General features: G+C 19.0%; 1 protein-coding gene across 1 annotated transcript, besides 3 other annotated features; it reads left to right on the forward strand.

Annotated features, from left to right (window-relative positions):
• Positions 1-9,588: 9,588 nt before the first annotated feature.
• PGAL8A_00475300 (Plasmodium exported protein, unknown function) lies at positions 9,589-10,339 on the forward strand (the record flags this gene model as incomplete). Its single annotated transcript, XM_028673535.1, has 2 exons — positions 9,589-9,648; positions 9,773-10,339. 2 exons carry the CDS (start codon positions 9,589-9,591, stop codon positions 10,337-10,339), a joined length of 627 nt encoding a protein of 208 aa, XP_028529977.1.
• A 3,558-nt stretch (positions 10,340-13,897) lies between these two features.
• Positions 13,898-15,365: a repeat region.
• Positions 15,366-15,612: 247 nt separating this feature from the next.
• Positions 15,613-18,186: a repeat region.
• Positions 18,187-20,206: 2,020 nt separating this feature from the next.
• Positions 20,207-21,154: part of a repeat region that runs on past the window's edge.

Below are 21,154 nucleotides of genomic sequence, written 5' to 3' on the forward strand. Positions count from 1 at the left end.
CATATATCCTTTTTTGTTACACAATTTATATGTATGCATTATATGCAAAACAAAATAAAGTATTCTCTATCTTATAAGAGAAACATCTGTGGTGAATGTAAATTATTTATTAATTTTACAAGTAGTAGATTATTCAAATTTTTAAAATTATTATTTTAAGTTATTATAACATTAATATTAATATTAAAATAAGTAAATGTTACTTATCAAAATAATAATAAAAGTTAATCTATTCTTTAATGTAATTTTATACAAATTGAGAAATACACGTATGTTCACATTTTTTGTATTCTATTAAATGAAGGCAATTCAAGATTTATTTTTTTGTTATTCATTATATAATTAGAAAAGAAATGAAATTAACAAACAGCATTCTTTTATTTTAAAATATTAAAAATGAAAGATTGTAATATATAATAAAACTGTCCTTCTTGTGTAGTTTGATATACCATTTTATTAACTGGGTGTGTATTGTCTTTCCTATGGCATTAAACAAACACATCAATAAAGAAAATATAGAAAGATCTCTACTTACATTACTTATCACAATATTAATTATTATAAATAATAATTAATTACTAAAAAAATAATAACATTTAATTTAACACAAAATTCATTTAATTTCTAAAACAAAATTTAATGTATTCATACCACTTTTAATAACTTATCATTTAATATCAACTTCATCAGTTATTTATTACTTTAATCCTTATATATACTACATATTATTTTGCATAGTACTTTACATTTTCACAATACACATTATAAATAACACAAAAAGTAAAATTTTCTTAAAAAAAGTTAAAAGAATTGTCATTCATATGTAAATATTTTCATAATTTCTCCTTTTTATGTACATATCAAAAAAAAAAATTAAAAAATACACATTTATTTTTAGGATTCATACACTATAGTTAATACAATTTAACATGTATGTAATCCTCTTATATTTTACATATACAAGTAAAGCTTTATTTTATTTTACTTCTTAATACAATTAAAAATTAGTTGATAATATTATTTATTGGTAGTACAACATTGATTATTCATTTATTTATAAAATAAATTTTCTTTTTTAATTTTCACAGTTCAATATAATTCATATTAAAGGAACAGAAATAAATTATCTAGAACCGTATATTATTTCATTTTAATAAATATATATGTTTTCATCTTTTTCTAAAAGTTTTATAACATATTGCATATGATATGTAATATAGAAATTATGGAATTAATATTCCATATATATATAAAAACATTTTTATTAATAAAAATAACTCAGAAAAATTAAATCTAATTTAAATTAATTCAAAATATATATAAATATGCGATATCAATGAGCTAAAATGCACATTAACGAATAATTCCTACGATTTTTTGTGCTGAATTTAACTTTTAGTAGATATTTAAAAATAAAATGAATGTTGCAATAAAATGTATACGAAGTTAAGTAAGAAGGTTAATATATAGATTTTAAAAAAAGACATTGTATCTTTGTTTTACTCCCCTAAATACATTATAACTTACATCATTCCTTTTTGCCTTTTCATTCTTTAAAGAAAAAAAAGGTGTTTTCTATATATCCTAAGTCTAATTCTATTATTTTTTCCTTTTTAGAACTTTATTGCATTTAAAATAATTATAACAATCATAATATTTCATATGATTATTTTAATAATTCAATTTTTAATACACGTACATCATTAACTCATATTATATATATTATTAAAAAGGTAAATTCTAAAATATAAGTATTTGTTAATCATATTAAGATTTTTATAAGAAAATAACTTAAAAATAAATATTATTTATATATTTTTTATATTTTATATTATTATTAACTACTATACAAAACTATTTTTAAAAAAAAGTTAACAGAATAAGTTTACTGTCCTATAAACATTTGTACTAATGAAATAAAAATTTGAAATAAATACATAGGTAAAATGTAATATATATTTTTAATTTTTATTGTTCAAGTTTTTTTTTTTTAATCTTTCATAACTAATTAATATAACTAAAAAAATATGAACCCCTGAAAAGTATAAGTAGTAATATATCTCAAATAAATTACTTTAAAGAAAACATGTGAAATCAAATGAAATAGAAATATGTCAAATTAATATTGAAGATAACATATAATTAAAACGCAATTTTATAAATAACAGCAATAAATATAAAAATATTAACAAATGAATTCATTAACATTAAATTATTTTTGTCTTTTCACCCATTTCTTTTTTTATGAGATATTCCAACATATTTTTTAAAAGTTAATTTACTTATTAAAATGTTTAAAGTATTTTATAAAATTATTTATTTAATAGATTTTAAAATTAATATTAATATATGAATTAAATCCATTTTATAAGTGTTTCATAAAAAAAATATTAATTTAAATAAATTTTACATAAAATAAAAACCAAATGATAAAAAAAAATATTTATTATTTTATAAAATTCTCTTACATAATTTATTCTAATATAGGCTTATTAATTTGTATTTTCAAGACTTTTGTAAAGTATTAATTAAACAAGTTTATAAAGATTATGCATAATAGTACTAAATTATCAAATTATGTTCTAGAATTTTATGTGATGAATTCAGAATTAAACAAAAATAAAATAAAATTTTATATAATTTTACTTTTGTAGGTTTAAAAATTGCTTGTATATGATTTTTTTTTTTTTTTTTTAGTTTTTTTTTTAAAATTAAACAAATTTATATATGCATATAATACAAACTATTTTAAAATTATACTTCTCTATTATATGTAGATATATAAACAAAATAACAATTTAATAAACTAGTATAAAATAAAAGCTCATTATGCACTAATTTATATTTTTAAATGTTCTATTAAAATTTTTAAAAAAGTAAAGGACTTAATTCAAACGTTCGAATAAAATCATAAAAGTTCAATTGCACTTCATTAACGAAACCTAAAAATTATTTTAATATTTACACTAGAAACAATGTTCTTTTTTTTGTCTTGAATAATTAAAAGACAAAAAAAATATATAAAGGCATATTGAACTATAATATATCAAAAAGACAACCTATTATTCATGCTCTTTACAATATTTATGTTTTAAATCTTTTTGCATAATAGAAAATAATTAATAAAAGAATCTTTTGTTGAATATACTAAATTTCTCTAAAGTTATTACATAATAGTTTTGCTTTTGAAATAGAAATTTAATTTTCTTTATCTATATATAAGAAGATATAGTCTTTAATATTTCACTAAATGTTTTAGCTCTCTACTAAGAAAGGAGCAATAAAATTTATATAGAATTTTATTACTAAAATGATTAATCTGATTTTATTTCATATCCATACTACTTGTAATATTGGTTAATAAAAGATATTATTATTTTATGAAATTGCAGTCATATTAGAATTAACAGGTTATACTTGCATATTCTCATTGTTTAATAAAATAGATAACTAAAAAAAAATTTTCTTTTTTTTTTGGGAAACTAAAATATTATGTTAATCTAATTTATCTTTGAACAACAAAAAATTAAATTCAAACTTAAAGAAAAAACAAAAGAAATTATATTTTTTTTTATATTTTTTTATATTTATTTTTGAAGACTATTAATAATTCAAACGTAAAATTATATTTATTTTTAAAAGATTATTTACATATAACAAAAAATTTTAATAACGATGATAATTTTTAATAAATTTAAGGATAAATTTTTATTAAATTAAATAAATTCCTTTATCACAAAAATGTCCTTTTAGGTAAACTACATGTATAAAATCTACTTATGACAGAAATATATTTTTATAGTAATTAAATTTAGTAGAAATCACTCTGCATTCTCTTTATTAATTTATTTTTTCACAACTCTACCAAAATTACTATAATTCCAAATAACAAATCAAAGATACAATATCATCATATTTAGTATCTTTATTTTTATTAATTGAAATTTTTACTTTTCTATTACTATATTGTTATATATCTTTTTCTTGTGACTTCATAAGTAAATAACCTTTATTGAAGGTAATATTCTTAAAAATCTAGAGAATACTCTACCAATTCCATAAAAAAACACGGTGTCTCTTTTTATTCATCATATAGCATGTTATATATTAACACAAAATTATTCACCATTTATTCAAAATTTTTCTTTTTAACTTCAAAATTAATTTTAAGTTTATAAAATAAACATTTATAAGAATCTTTTTTCATATTATTTCCTTAGTAATATTCTTCAATACAAAATAATATTATTTTCAATTATTTTATAATATAGAATAGAAACTCTTGACACATTTTAATTGAATAAAGGTAAGTTAAAACACTTTTATTATTGATTTATTAATTGTTCATTCAGAGATTTTAATAATTCTTTGAACAATTAAGTTTATAAATAACATATAGAGAAATTTCTATTTATTTTGTTTAATATAATATTAATTATTGTATATAACAATTAATCATTTAAAAATTATACCATTTAATTTAGTATAAAAATTATTTATTTTTAAAAATAAATTTTATTATATTTATAATATTTTCAATATTCAATAAATTAATATAAAATTTATCATTTATTTTAAGCTTGAGTTAATATATAAAATATAATCTATGTCCTACATAGCCTTATGACTTTGTCGTACGTTACATTATACTAAAATTAATTTTTTACCCCGAAAAAAATTACTATATAAAAAAAAAATAAAAAAATGATCATTCACATACTAAAACATTTAATTCATTGCAAGAACTTCATTATACTTATTGCTTAAAATTAGCACACTCAAGTGTATGCATTTTGATACTCTTTCTTTATTTCCTTATTTCATATGCATAAATAAAACATTATATGCTTTGTATTTATTCTTACTACAATTAAAAAAATTTTCTGTAATACTATTTATTGAACAAACACCATCTAAAAAGGGATCGGACTTTCTTTTAATATTTGATAACATAACTAATACTATAGGAATTTCATTTTTTACATTATTTCACATCAAATATAAGAGTTTATTAGATTCATTGTACATAAATTTTTTCTCTCCTTTCCATAATGTAGGTCCTACAGCATCAAGTTAAACCACATAAGTTTGAATTAAAGATACTTTATTTATTTTTTGTACAAGGATATTTTTATTTATAACTTGAAAAAATAGGTATTTTTTGACATATTCTTAAATACATTCAAAATAATTTGGGCCATAAAAATTCCTTCATATTTTATTTAGCGTTTCATCATCTTAACAATACTCTGCATACTTACTATTTTAAATTATTGCTTTAAATGGTTCCTATATTTTTTTGAGATATATAATTATCCTTTTTATAGGAAATAAAAATAAATGTCTATCCATTCTATAAGTCAATTTATTTTACATTCCTTAATAACTTTTATAGTGTATCGGCAAAGAGGAATGATATAAATTTATTTTCATTTTTAATATCTTTTAATATAACTTATTACCATATACCTAGGAATACCAATTCAACTATTCAATAATAAACATTATTAATTTTTTGAACTTTTATTACTGTGGAATAAAATATATCTGAAAGTTTAGTTGAAAATCTAAGGTATTTGAGAATACATACGTTAAAAGGAGTATACTAAAATTCTTACAATGAAATATATACTTAAGTATGTGTATTTAAAAAAGAAAAAAATAAATATTACATATGTGTGAAAAAAAAAATTTTTTTTTTTTTTAAGAATAATGACATTTTTTTTATTATATATATTGATGAATAATATTCATTTTTTTTTATCTAGATAATTAAGAATAAATGAAAAATTAAACAAACATAGTAATAAATTTTTAATGTATTGAGAAATGTTGAATATTTATTTAATATAATACTAATTTAAAGATCTTAAATATAGAATAAATTAATTACTTATTTTATATTATATAACATAATTATAGATGATGTATATAATTATCCATAATAAGTAATGTTATAATAGGTAAAATATGTTAAATTCTCCTAACATTTTTTTGATTAATTTGACTGTTTAACATACTATAAAAGTATTTTAACGATTATTTTATAAATCATAAACTAGTAATATAGTAATCCAACAACCTATCATGTTTTTTCTTCTTCAACATGCTAAAATTCAAGATTAAATTAAGACAAACTTTGTTTTCACCTACCTAGTTCCTAGTATAAAAATGATAAGTTCTTTTAGTACTTTAATAATAAAAATATTCACAAATAGTAACGATTGAAAAAATTATCTTTCAATATTTCTTCATTTATTTTGTATATGGTCAAGTTTCCTAAATATAAAATAAATAAATCTGTAAGAATTAATCTTATCAGCTATTTATATTACAAATCTCCTATAATATGACCTAAAGAGTCTGTATATATAATGTAAGGTTTTCCTATTTTTAAATAAAGAGTGAGTTATTTCTGTCATTTTCTTCTTTATGTGTCCATATATATTTTAAAATGCCATTCTTTCATATAAACTTGTTCTTTTTTTTTAGAAATGGTACTATTTCAGACATATGTACCAATAATACCATTATATGATTATTACTCATTATTTATCTGTTGTATTATAAGGTTTTTAAAGTACTTATATAGCATACTTAAAAATAAATTTAATAAAGATCATGTAGAGTGATATATACAAGATTCATTTATTGTAAAATTAATTATTATAGATAAATTACTTATTAATTGGAAATTTAAGCATTTTTATAATATATCAAAAAGTCATATCATTAAAAAATATGTAGAGAAATCTTTAATTATTTTATTTATCACCTCACTTATTATATATAATTATTTACTTCTTATATAATTTTTTCCTACAAAATAATATAAATAATTAATTTATTTATGTTTAAAAATTTTAAATCATTTCTACGTTAAATAAGTATTTGTCATTTTCCAATACATTAAATATTTATTATTTATATTTTTTTCATCAATTTCTTACACAAAATTTTCATATTCTCATAAACATCATTTTATTATTTCCCTTCAAAAAAAAATAATTTTTTAAAAATGAGTTGAAAAAAAATAAATAAACATGCATACTTTTTTTTTTTTATTTTATTTATCTAAATATACCTATTTTAGTGCATTTATTTTAAATTATTCATTTCTGTAAATATTTTACATGCTTAAATAAACTTTCAGTTACCTTCTATTTCATCTTATTAAAAATTCAGAAGGGCTGATAATGTTATTTTATGATTAATAATATAGCTAATCCTTATATAATTATATTACATAAAATGAAATAATATGCTTATTTCATGCAACATTTATAATTCTGTAATGGAAATTACGTTATAATATTTTATTATTATTATTATTGTTATATTAACTTATAAAACATTATATAGTTTAATAAAAATCCTTAATTTTTTTAATTAAGAATTAAATACTCAATATACATAAACATTATACAATACGTATTTAATTTTTTTATCAAAGATTCTCATAAATAACGAATTTTTATCTCTTCTTATTACTAATAATTCCTCACTTAATAATACAAGAAAAAAATCATATTTACAGTATTTATACAATATATAAGAGTGATATTGTTCGAAAAAAAAATTCTTATTTAATTTTTTTTAATGAAAATATTCAAGTATGCATAATTTGTTTATATTAGGTAGTTAAAGAGTATTCCCAAATACCTTGCTAACACAATTTCTGGATATGTTCTAATTTAATCTATTATATATTTAAAAAGACACATAATGTTTTTTATTTATTAAAATTATACAAAAATTGTTGGATATGCAAAAAATAAACTTTTCAACACTTTTCATAAAAATTATATAATCCAGTATAAATGAAATAAATTACAATTATGATAAATTGAAAAGAATTAAAAAAATTACATATACTAATTTATTTCTTTAATATTTTACCTAAATTTTTTCAAAACCGTTGCAATTATTTCATACTAGAAAAATTAGATCAAAAAATTTTAGAAAAAATTGTTTATGAAATATCATAAAATTGAAACATTTTTTGCTACATCACAATGGAAAATTATGTATGCATAAAATTAACACGTTTTGTAATAATTCTTTTCTAAAAATTAGTAGTATATAGAAAGAACTAAAAGTATTTTTTATTTAGTTAGTGAAATAACTTCTCAATTTATAATTTTTCATATTAATGAATATTTTTTCTATTTTTACCATTAAAATTCTATATATATATTTTTTTTTTTTATATTAAAATACTCTAATTAAGTTCATATTTTTTTATTGGTTTACAAAAGTATTATTCTGATATTTATTTTTTTTTTTTTTTTTTATAAATTTATTATGATTTTCTTTTTATATTTTTATTCTTTTTAATGATTTCTTAAAAATTTCTTCATTTACTTTTAATTTGTTTTATAATTAACATATTCAAATTTCACAATTTATCCAATTTCTTCTTTTTTAAATTAAATACATAAATTTATAAAGAACATCATATATTCATTATTTTTATCTTACATGCACAATTTTCAGATTTATTTACCTAGAAAAACAATTTTTATAAATTTGAAACTGAAATAGAAATTTCATTAAACCACAATACACATTTCATATATTTTTATCTAAACACATTAAGAAAAATTAAGTATTCACATCTTTTTTTCTCTAATAAAAATATATATTGAAAAATATATTAGCAGAATATATAATTAATATTATATGAAATAAATTATATAAAATTAATTTTAAGATAAAAAAATCAAATTTTAATTTTCAAAAATGAGTTTCAATAATGCACTCTACTAAAAAAGAATAACCGTGCATAGGTTTCTGTATAACCATAGTAATAATATACATATAGGTGTTATAAAAAAACTAATAATATAAATTAATTAAATGTTACTTTAAATAATTTAATCAATTAAAAATAAAGTTTATTTTATAATTTTAAATAATTATTTTTACTTATATATAATTTTTTAAGAAATATATTTGAATAAAATCAACGTAGTTTAGCATTCAAATTTTTTTTTCATCTGTGTATACATGTAAAAAGTGATATTAAAAGAAATAAAAAAAAAAAGTGATATTTAGGAATAGACCACAACTTATATATATAAAAATATACTTTGTATTTTTAATTTTTGAATATACATATTTTCTATTTAGAAAAACGTTAATGAAAAAAAAAATAATTATTTACATTTAATATTAAAGATTTAATATTTCCTTAATTGTTTTAATGTTTATTTAATTCATATAGAAGCCTTGTATATATAGATTAACTTTGGTACATTTTAAATAAAGATTCTTTATAATAATTTTTTTTTTCATTTAAAACCTGAAGATAATTATTATTTTCTTTTAAAAAAATTAAAAACATTAATTTTTTCATAAAAAACCAGGACATCATAAAAAATATTAAAACCCAAATAGAATATAACTTTCTTCTTAAAAAAATTATTTTTCAATTACGAAATATAAATATTAAATAATTCATACTACAATATTTCAATCAATAAACTTTTCAAAAATTTATAATCCATTAATATAAATATATAAAATTATATTGTATCCTTATCTAATAATAAAGATATATAATCACAAAGAATAAATTAAACGGATATGATGTTTTCGAAAAATTTTATTATATATTTCTTTTCTCTTTTATTTCTTTTGTTACACGTAACGAAAAACTAACACTTATAAATATATTCACTTTATATTTATCTATAATATTTACTTAAATTAAAATAAAATTCACTTAAAAATAGTTTTTATTAATAGATTTTTTTTTAATATTCTATAGTGTATGCATGATATGCTCCATAAAGAAAATCTGAGGTTAGTATTAGAAAGAAGATACGTAAGGATATTAGCAGAAAACAATAGAGAAGATGATATTTGTATAAAAACACAAAATAAAGAGGAGGATAGCCCCGATGAAGTATTAGATATGTTGAATGAATTTATACAAAAAGTAGAAAAAGAGTGGGAAGAACTGAATAAAATGCAAAAATTTAAAGATTCTGAATTAAAATTAATGTTAACTTATGAAATGTATCTTTCAGCATCAACAGAAGAATACAGAGAAAATCTTAGCGAATATAATGATCTTTTAGATATTGTACAGGCACAAAATGAGGCTCCTCTGAATGAAGTTAATCAAATGTTTTGTAAATGGAAAAGCGATCTTAAAGATAGAATAGTAGAAGGTAAAATTATTAATTGGCAAAATGTAGTAGAAGATGAGTGGAATCAAATAAAGGAAAAAAAGATGCAGAATACTAATGATCGAAGTGATAAGATTAAACAAGCATATAAGGATTGGTTAACAATAAAATTTCCTTCATTCAACCACAATTTTGAATGGTAATATAGTTATTAGTAAAACATGTTATTATCATTTTAAAAGGTAATGTTATTGTAAAAACTTTACGAATTCTTCAGGTTCAAAGTATATTACTAAAAAAAATGATAAAAAAAAAATAAAATAAAATTATATTTTTTGAAAACAAACTATTTAAACAAAAGTGTATTTTCTCAGACAACTATGGAAGATACATTTTTTTTTTGAGATTTTAAGAATATATTTTATTTTTAATATAGAAAAAAAAAACTTACATTAATCACTTTAATTTCAATTGATAGAAAACGTTGTCTTTGTATGTAGCTTCATAGTTAACATGTGAAGAAATTTATTTTTCTTAACATTTGTGCACAATGAGAAAAATTAAAATATAAAAATGAAATATTTTTATTAAATATATTACATTTATATTTCATAAGTAGTTTGTGGTATACTACATAACTACTACTTGTTAAAACTTATCTTAATAAAAAGAATAAAAATTATTACGAGAAAATATTTTTATTAAAAATGTATCGTCTTTATATTTGAGCAAAATGGTTATTAATTTCATTCGATAACCTTATTATAGAGATTAAATGTTTTTAGAGAATAAAATATTTTTAATCACCTGAGACTTTGAAGTTATCATGAAAATATTAATTGTTATGATAAAAACAACAAAAATTCTTCTACATTCTACTTTCCAAACTGTGATTTATTAATTTCCAGTTCAATGGATTTATTAGTTTTGAACAAACAAATTAATAAAAAACATGTAGAGAAAACTTTACTTGTTTTATTTTTATTAAAATAAAAATATTAAGTAAATTATATACTTTTTTTTTTTTTTAATTAACATTAAATATTAATTACATAAGTTAATTACCATTCTAGTTAATATATACGATACTCTGTAGTTGTAATTTTTAGCATACATTTTCATTTTTTCATAAAAAAAACAATCAAAATCGTTACCTTTTAAAGTATTTTTTTTTAGTATACACACTTTTTGTGTACTTATTTTTTTTAGTGTACACATTTATGTGTGAACATTTTCTTCAAATTTTAGCATGCGTAAATAAAAGTGTTTTTACTCCTTTTATTTACTTTAATAATAATCAAAATAAGTCGATAATATTATTTATGTATTAAATTATCAATTCATCACTTTATAAAGGTATTAAACGGACAATTTAATAAATCAATATTATATTAGATAAAACAAGGAAAATAAAGTAAATAAAATACCAAAAAGAAAAAAAGAAAAAAATAACACATAAAAAAAAATTATATATTCATAATTAGTTAACCTTTTATTATTTATTCATTTTAATAATTTACCATATTTTATACAATCGATTTAATGAACTTGTAGGAAAATCTCTAGCTATTTGGTTTAGTAAAGTGAATCTTACAATATCAATATAAAATACAATTTAAAAATTAATTTTTATTTTATTATTTATTTTAATATTTAGTTAACATATGAATAATAATATCAACATTTTATATAATATCAAACACTTATTATATGAAATATCCTACATTGTACTAAGATAAAATCATTATATTTTCTAATATACCACACAATGTAAAAAGAAAAAAAAAAAGAAAAAAAGTTTTTTTTTAAGATGCAATTGATGAAACAAAAAAAAATTATCACTGTCATACGCATGATTGCGTAATCGTTATTTTATATAAGCAGTTTTTGAAGTCTTATGATTTAGTGTATATGTATCAAAATGCATATTTTCCTTATATATATTGCATGCATAAATAAGATTGAGACTATTTTATATTCATTCTTATTGAAACTAAAAATGAGGCATATAATGCTATATATTGACTAATTTATTAATTTCATGTTTTAATAATCTTTCTATGTCAAGAAAATATATTAATTAAGCTGATTTAGTGTGATATCCACTAATTTTTTTATTGCAAAAACAATATTTATAATCTATATATAATTTTACTATAATATAATATAATTGCATAACATAAAAAAAATGTTGCTTAATTGAATGAAATTTATAATCCATTTAAATAAAATATTTTAATAGATTAATTTATATATTCTAAACACACCAATTATTTTATAAAAGACTTAAATATCCTATTTAAACTTTTACTTTCTTTTCTAAAATCTAATCGTTTGATCTATAAAGACCTTTAATTATACATGAAATAACCATATCAATAACTTATAATATTTCATAAAAACAATTTAAAAATCTCCTGTTAATATTTCCATTTTTCATAAAAAAAAAATAACTTGATAATTCTTTTTTTTTAATAAAAACATAATAAAAAGTTCCAAAAAAAATTTTATAACTAATAATCATAAAATAATATTTTCAGGTAGTTAATAAAATTATTCAATTAAATGTTTTAAGTGCATATCAACTGTTTTATTTTATTCTAATTTTACTACTATTTTATAAAAGGTTAATCATATTATTTATTGATATAATATATTCTATCAAGGATATTGATTTATTAAATGATTGTTCAAAGAATTTAGTACAGCAATGATTTATTCATTTATTCTAAGATATTTAAGATGCAATAAAAAATTAAATTAATAAAGAGTATAAATAATAATTTTTATTTATTTTACTAATTTCAAAGTTACTTTTATGGTGAATATATAAATTTATATAATTACTTATCACAAAATAATTACTTTATTTTATGTGACTTTTAAAAACTGTAATAACAAAAATATGTTAATTAGATATTCTTATACCTTTAAAATAATTATGAATTTAGAAGAGATATACATTATTTAATAAAAATTCCCGTATTTTTATTAAAACTAAACGTTCAACGTAAAAATTCATTTACTTATATTTTATATCTTATAAAAGATAAAATTATTATATATTACTGATAATATTCCAATATATTTCATTCATGTCTTCTAATAGAATTAAAAAAAAAAACTATTAATATCCTAAATAAAAAAAAAAATAATTATAAATATATTTTTTTTTTAGTGTACTCATTTTAATATATATACTTTCTCATATATCTTATGAAAATAATCAAATTTTTAGTTATATTATATTTCATTCTATTTAAAGTTTTAAAAGGCAGAAAGCACTTTTGATTTGTCAAATGATTTATTAGTTTGTCTTTTGAATATTTATAATCCATTTTAAACAACCAAATCAACAAAGAACAAGCACAAATATCTCTATTTATTTTGCTAATTACAAAATCATTTAACATAGATAATTACATACCTTTAATATAATTATCTATATACTATAATATAAACAACTTTATTTTATATCTTAATTTTTTTTAACAATATTTCTCAATATTTTTTGCTACAAACTATTAACTACTTAAAAAAATCATTCATAGACAAAAATTATTAAAAAAAAATAATATAAAGATGTCTTTTATTTTATTATCATATACATCTTTAGATGTGATTCTGAAGATATTCATCTTTGATAAACATCTTTTTGGTTACCTTTATATATAAAACCTCATTATACACATCTTTAGATACATCTTTCAATTATCTTGCACGTATTAGAAACTCCTTTATGTAAATTTTTTGTCATAAAATTTCAAAAATGTCAATATCTTTTATTGGCCACATCTTACCACCTAAGATAAAAGTCTCATGTTAAATTTTTATATTTATCTTGTTTTATAAGATAAATTCCATTTCTTATATATTTATCTATATTATTATTGTTATTATTATTCATATATTGTGAAAGAAAATTACTTCCCCAAATATCAAAATAATTCTTGAGTTTTAGTTCTTTGATTAAATATAGTTTCTTTTTATTGTTATTAGTAAGCTATACTAAATTCTTCAATTGAGTTTCATATATCTCCTTGTCTCGTTATGCAATAACCTTATCGTAGTAAGTGAAATTTATACCTCTTTATTTCATTAGTATATAGATTCTGCTTTTGACTTTCCATTTTTAATTTTAGTTTCTCTTGGAACTACTAATAAAATTTATACTTACTATTTTCACTTTAATACTTAATTTTTTCTTATTCATATTTAGGAAATTAATATAAATTGTGTTACATACATTAATATATTTAATTGCAACTGTTTGATTTTTCCTAAAATTATCCAAATAATTATGGACTTGTTTGCATCTATCATTTAAGTAAATCATTTAGATTTTTATGTATTATCATGTAATGACTTTGAAAAATCATGACATATAAAATACGCTCTATGTATAGCAAAATATTATATTTACCCTATATCTCCACCAGGTGTACTTTTATATATCAATAATGTATTCCCCTCTATTTCTTCAGAAGATTTATCTTTTCTTAATATATGATCTTAAGTGCATAATTAAGATTCTTACGTAAACTTTCATTAGTGCAATTTCCTTGAGAATAATAAACACTTGTATGAAATAATTTTATCTGCATTTTCTTGAATATATAATCTTGAAATTCATGATTTGTATTAATAGAACTTTGATCAGTTAAGATGCTTTTATGGAATCCAAATATAGAGATTTAATGTTCTTCAGTATAAAAATTGTTTCACTAGCTGTGGATGTTCTTTTAATAATATTAATATTAAACGAGAATAATGACCCATCGTAATCTTTATAAAATACTCTTTGTTTTTCCAATTCCTAGGTCACTAATTTATTAATTGTCTATTCACTGACTTTGCTAGAGTATTGAACAAACATATTAATAAAGAGTATGTATAAATGTGTCTATTAACTTAATGAATTTAAATTTAATTTTAATGCTACTGTCCAACGAACTACTTTATACATATTCTGTTTCATTAAGCATGTTTTTAAGAGGTATTTATTTACCTTAATAAAAATACTATATTTTTATTAAAAATTTATATCCTTATTAATTTTTTTTAATTATATATACTTTATTTACAACGTTATGAATAATGTTTAACGTTTCAAATACATTGCTCTTAAATTAACGAACATAAAGAATTAACAAATATACAAAATAAATTATATAAATACTACAAAACATGAAAATTTGATTATCGATAAAATAAAAATTTCTTATATAATTTTAAGCAAAATATACTACAAGAATATTTTTAGTCAACTAATCTTCTTTTGAATTTTTTGACTATCAAATCATTTTTAGAAAAAAATAAATGTATTTTTTCATGTGTTTCAAATTTACAAAAAGAAAATAAAAAAATTAACAATTTTTTTATTTTTTATCAAACTCTTGCATTTCTATTTATTTTCCATACATCTATTACTTTTTATTCTCAAAAATGTTAACGGTAATTTTTATTAATCAACTTCACATCTAGAGAAACAATATAAGATAGGTTAAGTTTATCAAATATTTATTCTTTTTAGACTTATAACCTTTGTTATACATTACCTAGAAAATTAAGCAATCTGTTGCACATTCTTTAATATCATAACTGATATTAAGACTGATGAAATGTCTTTGAATTTTCTTTAAAGTCTTATTCATATTGAAATATCCAGAAAGTTTATTACTGTGAAACTAGAGCACTAAATAAATTCTATGTTTTCTTGATATATATAGTTGTCCTATCTTATAGTAAATAGAAAAACCATGTCTCCATACTACATTCCTTGGAATATCACCTCTATTTTCTCATACAGCTTTAGTTATTTTTCGAAAAGGTGTAGAATAATAATAACCATACTCTTTTAATGTCTATGATAATACAGTGATATGTAACCAGGAAGATAAGCATCTTCATCTATTGACTTGGTGATCCAATTTTTTAAACTATTTTTAACCTCTATAATGTGTTCAAATTCCATGTTAAATTCTGATAACTTTAATTTTCATCTAAATCACCGAGTATTAACATAATATACTCCTCGCAGACCCTTACAATCAGTTTTAATCAACGCCTTAGGTCATTTAATATAATAATGAACTATTTTAAAAGCTATAAGTATTAAAAATTATTCATTTTCTATTGTACCCCATCTATGTTGGGCATCATTCGTCCTTCTAGATGCATAGTGAACATATTTAGTTTAATTATAATCATCTGAATTAATACATCTCTAATAGCATAATATGATGAGTCTATATTAATAACGTATGATCTTCCAGACTCAAAAAATAATAAATAAGTTATTTTTTATATCTTTTTTATTTATTCAAAAATCTGAGAATGTTCTTCATTCTAAATAAACTTTCTCCACTTAGTTCATATTGGAACTAGCCTAGATATACATGCATAAAAATTCTTAATATAGTTTTTGTAATAACTAGAACCTTCTAAAAATAACCTCAACTGTTTCTTAGATCTATATCTATTTGCTTCAATTACTGTTCTGATCTTATTTAATGAAGACTTAACTCCTTTATTATCGATAATACATATTAAATATGTTATAGATGTATTAAAGAGCTCACATTTTTCTACATTTATTCTTAAACTATTATTAGTAATTTATATACTTTTCCCAATATTTTAAAATTTTCATTTATAAATTTTGTTAAAATGATGATGTAATGAATATATACAATTACATAGTTTTCTCAAATAAGTCTATAAAGATATTTTTTATTATTCTTTGAAACTGCGTAGGATTATTTTTCAAACCAAATGTTACTACATCAAATACAAATGTCCCACGTTTGGGTACTATAAATCTAGTGTATTGTTTACTATTTTCATCTAGTTTTTTTTTCCATAATCTATTTTTAAGATCTATTTTCGAAAAATATTTAGTACACATAAAATATCTAGAATATATGTTTCATATGAGGTAAAACATACAAATCATCTAATATATATTTATTTAAATACACGTAATATATATTAGTTTTACATCCACAATTTTTTTTTTTTTTTTACAAACTAATACCATAGATGTTCAATTTGCATTATCAACTCTACATATAATGTTTATCTATATCATTTTATCAACTTACTTATGAACCTCAATTAACATCTATTTACTCAAAGATCTAGGATTATGCCTTTGAAGTTTTACTTGAACAGAAGTATAAACTTTACTTGATATTCCTTCCATTTTATTTTCTCAAAGTAGTCAATTACGTTCTAATAAATTTCTTATTTTATCTTCATTTTTCTGAAACATTAAATAAGTTTTATCAACAAAATTTTTAATAACAGTTTTATTAGTTATTACAATGTTGCCTCTTCTACCAGGTTTGACTTCAATTATATATTTGTAATTTTCATTAATTTTTATAATATAAAATCCTAATTGGTTCATTACTATAACACTATTATACAATAAATTATTTTTCTATATTTAATATATCAAATATTGTCTGATATTTATATGAGTATACTTTTTATTAAACAACTGTTTTAACCATATGCTTGTTTTCTCCTTTGAATATTCCATAACCTTTAATTAATGAAATTTCTAAAATTATATTTGACATCAATTCTTTTGTAAATATAATAGGTATAGTTCATAATTTATATCCATCATCTAATAAAATTTATTTATTCTTTTCATTTATTTCATCTATTTGCTGAATATTTTCATGGAATCCTCCAACATCCTTATCACTTTGTACGTTATTAATGTGTCATTCACTTTTATCAACTTTTATGTCTTCTTCATAATTTATTGTTTCCTCTGACTTTTTATTCCTACGTTCATTGTTTATATTGTTCCTTTTTCTTGTAATTTTTATGTATTTCTCTTTTTCTTTATTATTGTGATATTATTTTTTTACTCCTTTTTTTTGTTTTTTAATATTCTCTTCTTGTTTATCTAAATACGTTTTCATTAATTATATCTATAAATAGGTTTCTATCTTAATATACTTAAAACTAATACCTTTTATCTGTTAATATGCCTCTAATTTCATTTCCTTTATTAGTAATTACTTTGTTTTTAGCTGTCACACCTTTTTTGCGATATTGATTTATTAAATGTTTAAATTAATGAAGTACATGTAGAGTAAGTTTTACTTAATTTAATTATAATTTATTTAAAATTTTAATTTAAAATTTTTATTTTTATTAATAAGCATAAAATGCTATTTATTAGTTAACTTAGGTTAATTTATCCAGTACTCTAAAATATATTTTCCATAATATTGCATTTTAATTATAAAAAAAAATATATTCTCCACAGTAATTCGCACATGTATTCCCAAAAAAAAGAGAAAATTGAAATTTTTTTTTTAAGATTACATTTTTTTTAAATAAAAAAAAAAAGATGATGAAAAAAATATTATAATAATATATATTTTTAAGTCAGCACCTTATACGAAAAGAAAAAAAAGTACACGATATTTTTTTTTTTTAAATTGTAAATAAGAACACAAAAAATAAAAAAAAATAAAAATAACATAAAATTATTATTATTTATTTAATTTTTTTATTTTAGTGTACTCAATTTTAGTACAAGTATATATACTTTTTTTAGTGTTCCTTCTCTTGAATAACTATTTCAATGTATGGTTTATGGTTGCACAACGTCCCCGCGATTTAACATGCACAAAATAAAGTGTTTTAATTCTATTTATTTATCTAACTATTATACAAAAGAGGTCTACAATATCATTTATATACCAGATATGTAAAATTCGTAAGTTAGCATTTTTTTTCGCAATAATGATATTAATTGACAAATTTAATGTTATCATTCTCTTTCTTATCATTATTAATCCTTTTAATGGATTATTTTTCATTTCCTTATTAAGATTCTCCTGGATAATTGTCTCCTCTAATGTTTGTATAGGAGATAGAGCTTCATCAAATGTTTTTTCTTCATGTTTTCTTAAAGAGATATATTTCTTTATACCAAAATATAGATATTCGTCTAAAACTTCTCCAAAGATTTTTAAGCATTAATCCATCTGATTTTATGAAACATAAGAAACTTTTGGAATATATTCTGCAATCAATAATTAACAAATATGTATCTTCCATAATGTTATCCTTTGGATTAGAATAAACAAGATTGTAATGCATTTTGCATTTTTTTTTTACATCTAAAAATATAATATTATAAGTTGTAACTTAAGCACGTTTGTTATCCCATTATTAGTAACAATGGATAGTATTCAAGTAGAATAGACATTTGATAATATTAATTTAATTAGGATACCAATTTTCTTTTAAACAATTATAATAATGATTCAAAATCTTCAAATTCATTGAACCACTCAAAATAATTCCTCAATGATGTTCCATTAAATTTACAAAGTCCTTAGGTATATTTATCGTTGAAAATTTATTACCTTTCTTGCTTATAAATTTACATTATTCTCTTAATTCTTCACAAATATCTTAGTTTCTCTATAGAAATATCCATTTTTTTAAGTTGCTGTTACAATAGATTCATTTGCATTGACTTTGATTAACCTGAAGTCTCCAATTGATTATTAATTGTTGAATGATCTTTATAGTACTTTAAATGGTCAAATTAATAAAAAGAATATACAGAGATTTTTACTAATTTTAATTTTAATACAAATGATTTAGGCACCTAAATATATACCTCTTATATAATTATCTATTTACAATAAGTTGAACATATTTATTTTTTTATATATCATAGTTTTTATCACTTCTCTAGATATTTTTTATAAAATTACATAAAAAAAAAAGTAAAAAATAATTTCCTTTAAAAAAAATACAAATTAAATTTTTTTTATTTATATCAATATGTTACTAATGTCATGTATATTTTATGATCATATCTGTGCTACACTTCAGACGATATATATTTTCTTTGTAAGCTTCTTTGTGATGATTTTATGTCTGTAGAAATTTGTTGTAGATGTCATCATAGATATATTTTCTTATATGTTCATTATAATGGAAGAGTAGACAATACTATAAAATTAGAAACTATCATTATATACATTCTCAAAAAGGTCAATGAAGTTTTTTTTTGGCAAATCAATAAGATGTAAAGGAAAAAGAATATTTTATACTAGCTGTAATTGATAACTATTCATGTTCTATCTTAAATACTGTTATTAAAAAAATTACTACTGTTAATGATTCAATTTTTATATTGAAGAATATTTAGATCTCTATATTTGGATTCCGTAAAAGCATCTTAACTGACCAACGTTCTATTAATACATGTCATGAATTTCAAGATTATGTATTCAAGAAAATGCAGATAAAATTATTTCATACAAGTGTTCATTATTCTCAAGGAAATTGCACTAATGAAAGTTTACGTAAGAATCTTAATTATGCACTTAAGATCATATATTAAGAAAAGATAAATCTTCTGAAGAAATAGTGGGAAATACATTATTGATATATAATAGTATACATGATGGAGATATAGGGTAAAGATAATATTTTGCTATACATAGAGCGTATTTTATATGTCATGGTTTTTCAAAGTCATTACATGATAATACATAAAAATCTAAATGATTTACTTAAATGATAGATGCAAACAAGTCCATAATTATTTGGATAATTTTAGGAAAAATCAAACAGTTGCAATTAAATATATTAATGTATGTAACACAATTTTATATTAATTTCCTAAATATGAATAAAAAAAAATGAAGTATTAAAATGGAAATAGTAAGTATAAATTTTATTAGTAGTTCCCAGAGAAACTAAAATTAAAAATGGAAAATCAAAAGCAGAATCTATATACTAATGAAATAAAGAGGTATAAATTTCACTTACTATAATAAGGTTATTGCATAACGAGACAAGGAGGATATATCAAACTCATTTGAAAAATTTAGTATATATTACTAATAACAATAAAAAGAAACTATATTTAATCCAAGAACTAAAACTCAAAAATTATTTTGATATTTGGTGAAGTAATTTTCTTTCACAATATATGAATAATAATAATAATATAGATAAATATA

The sequence above is a fragment of the Plasmodium gallinaceum genome (assembly GCF_900005855.1).
Source record: "Plasmodium gallinaceum strain 8A genome assembly, contig: PGAL8A_v1_141, whole genome shotgun sequence".
Classification (NCBI taxonomy): Eukaryota; Apicomplexa; class Aconoidasida; order Haemosporida; family Plasmodiidae; genus Plasmodium; species Plasmodium gallinaceum.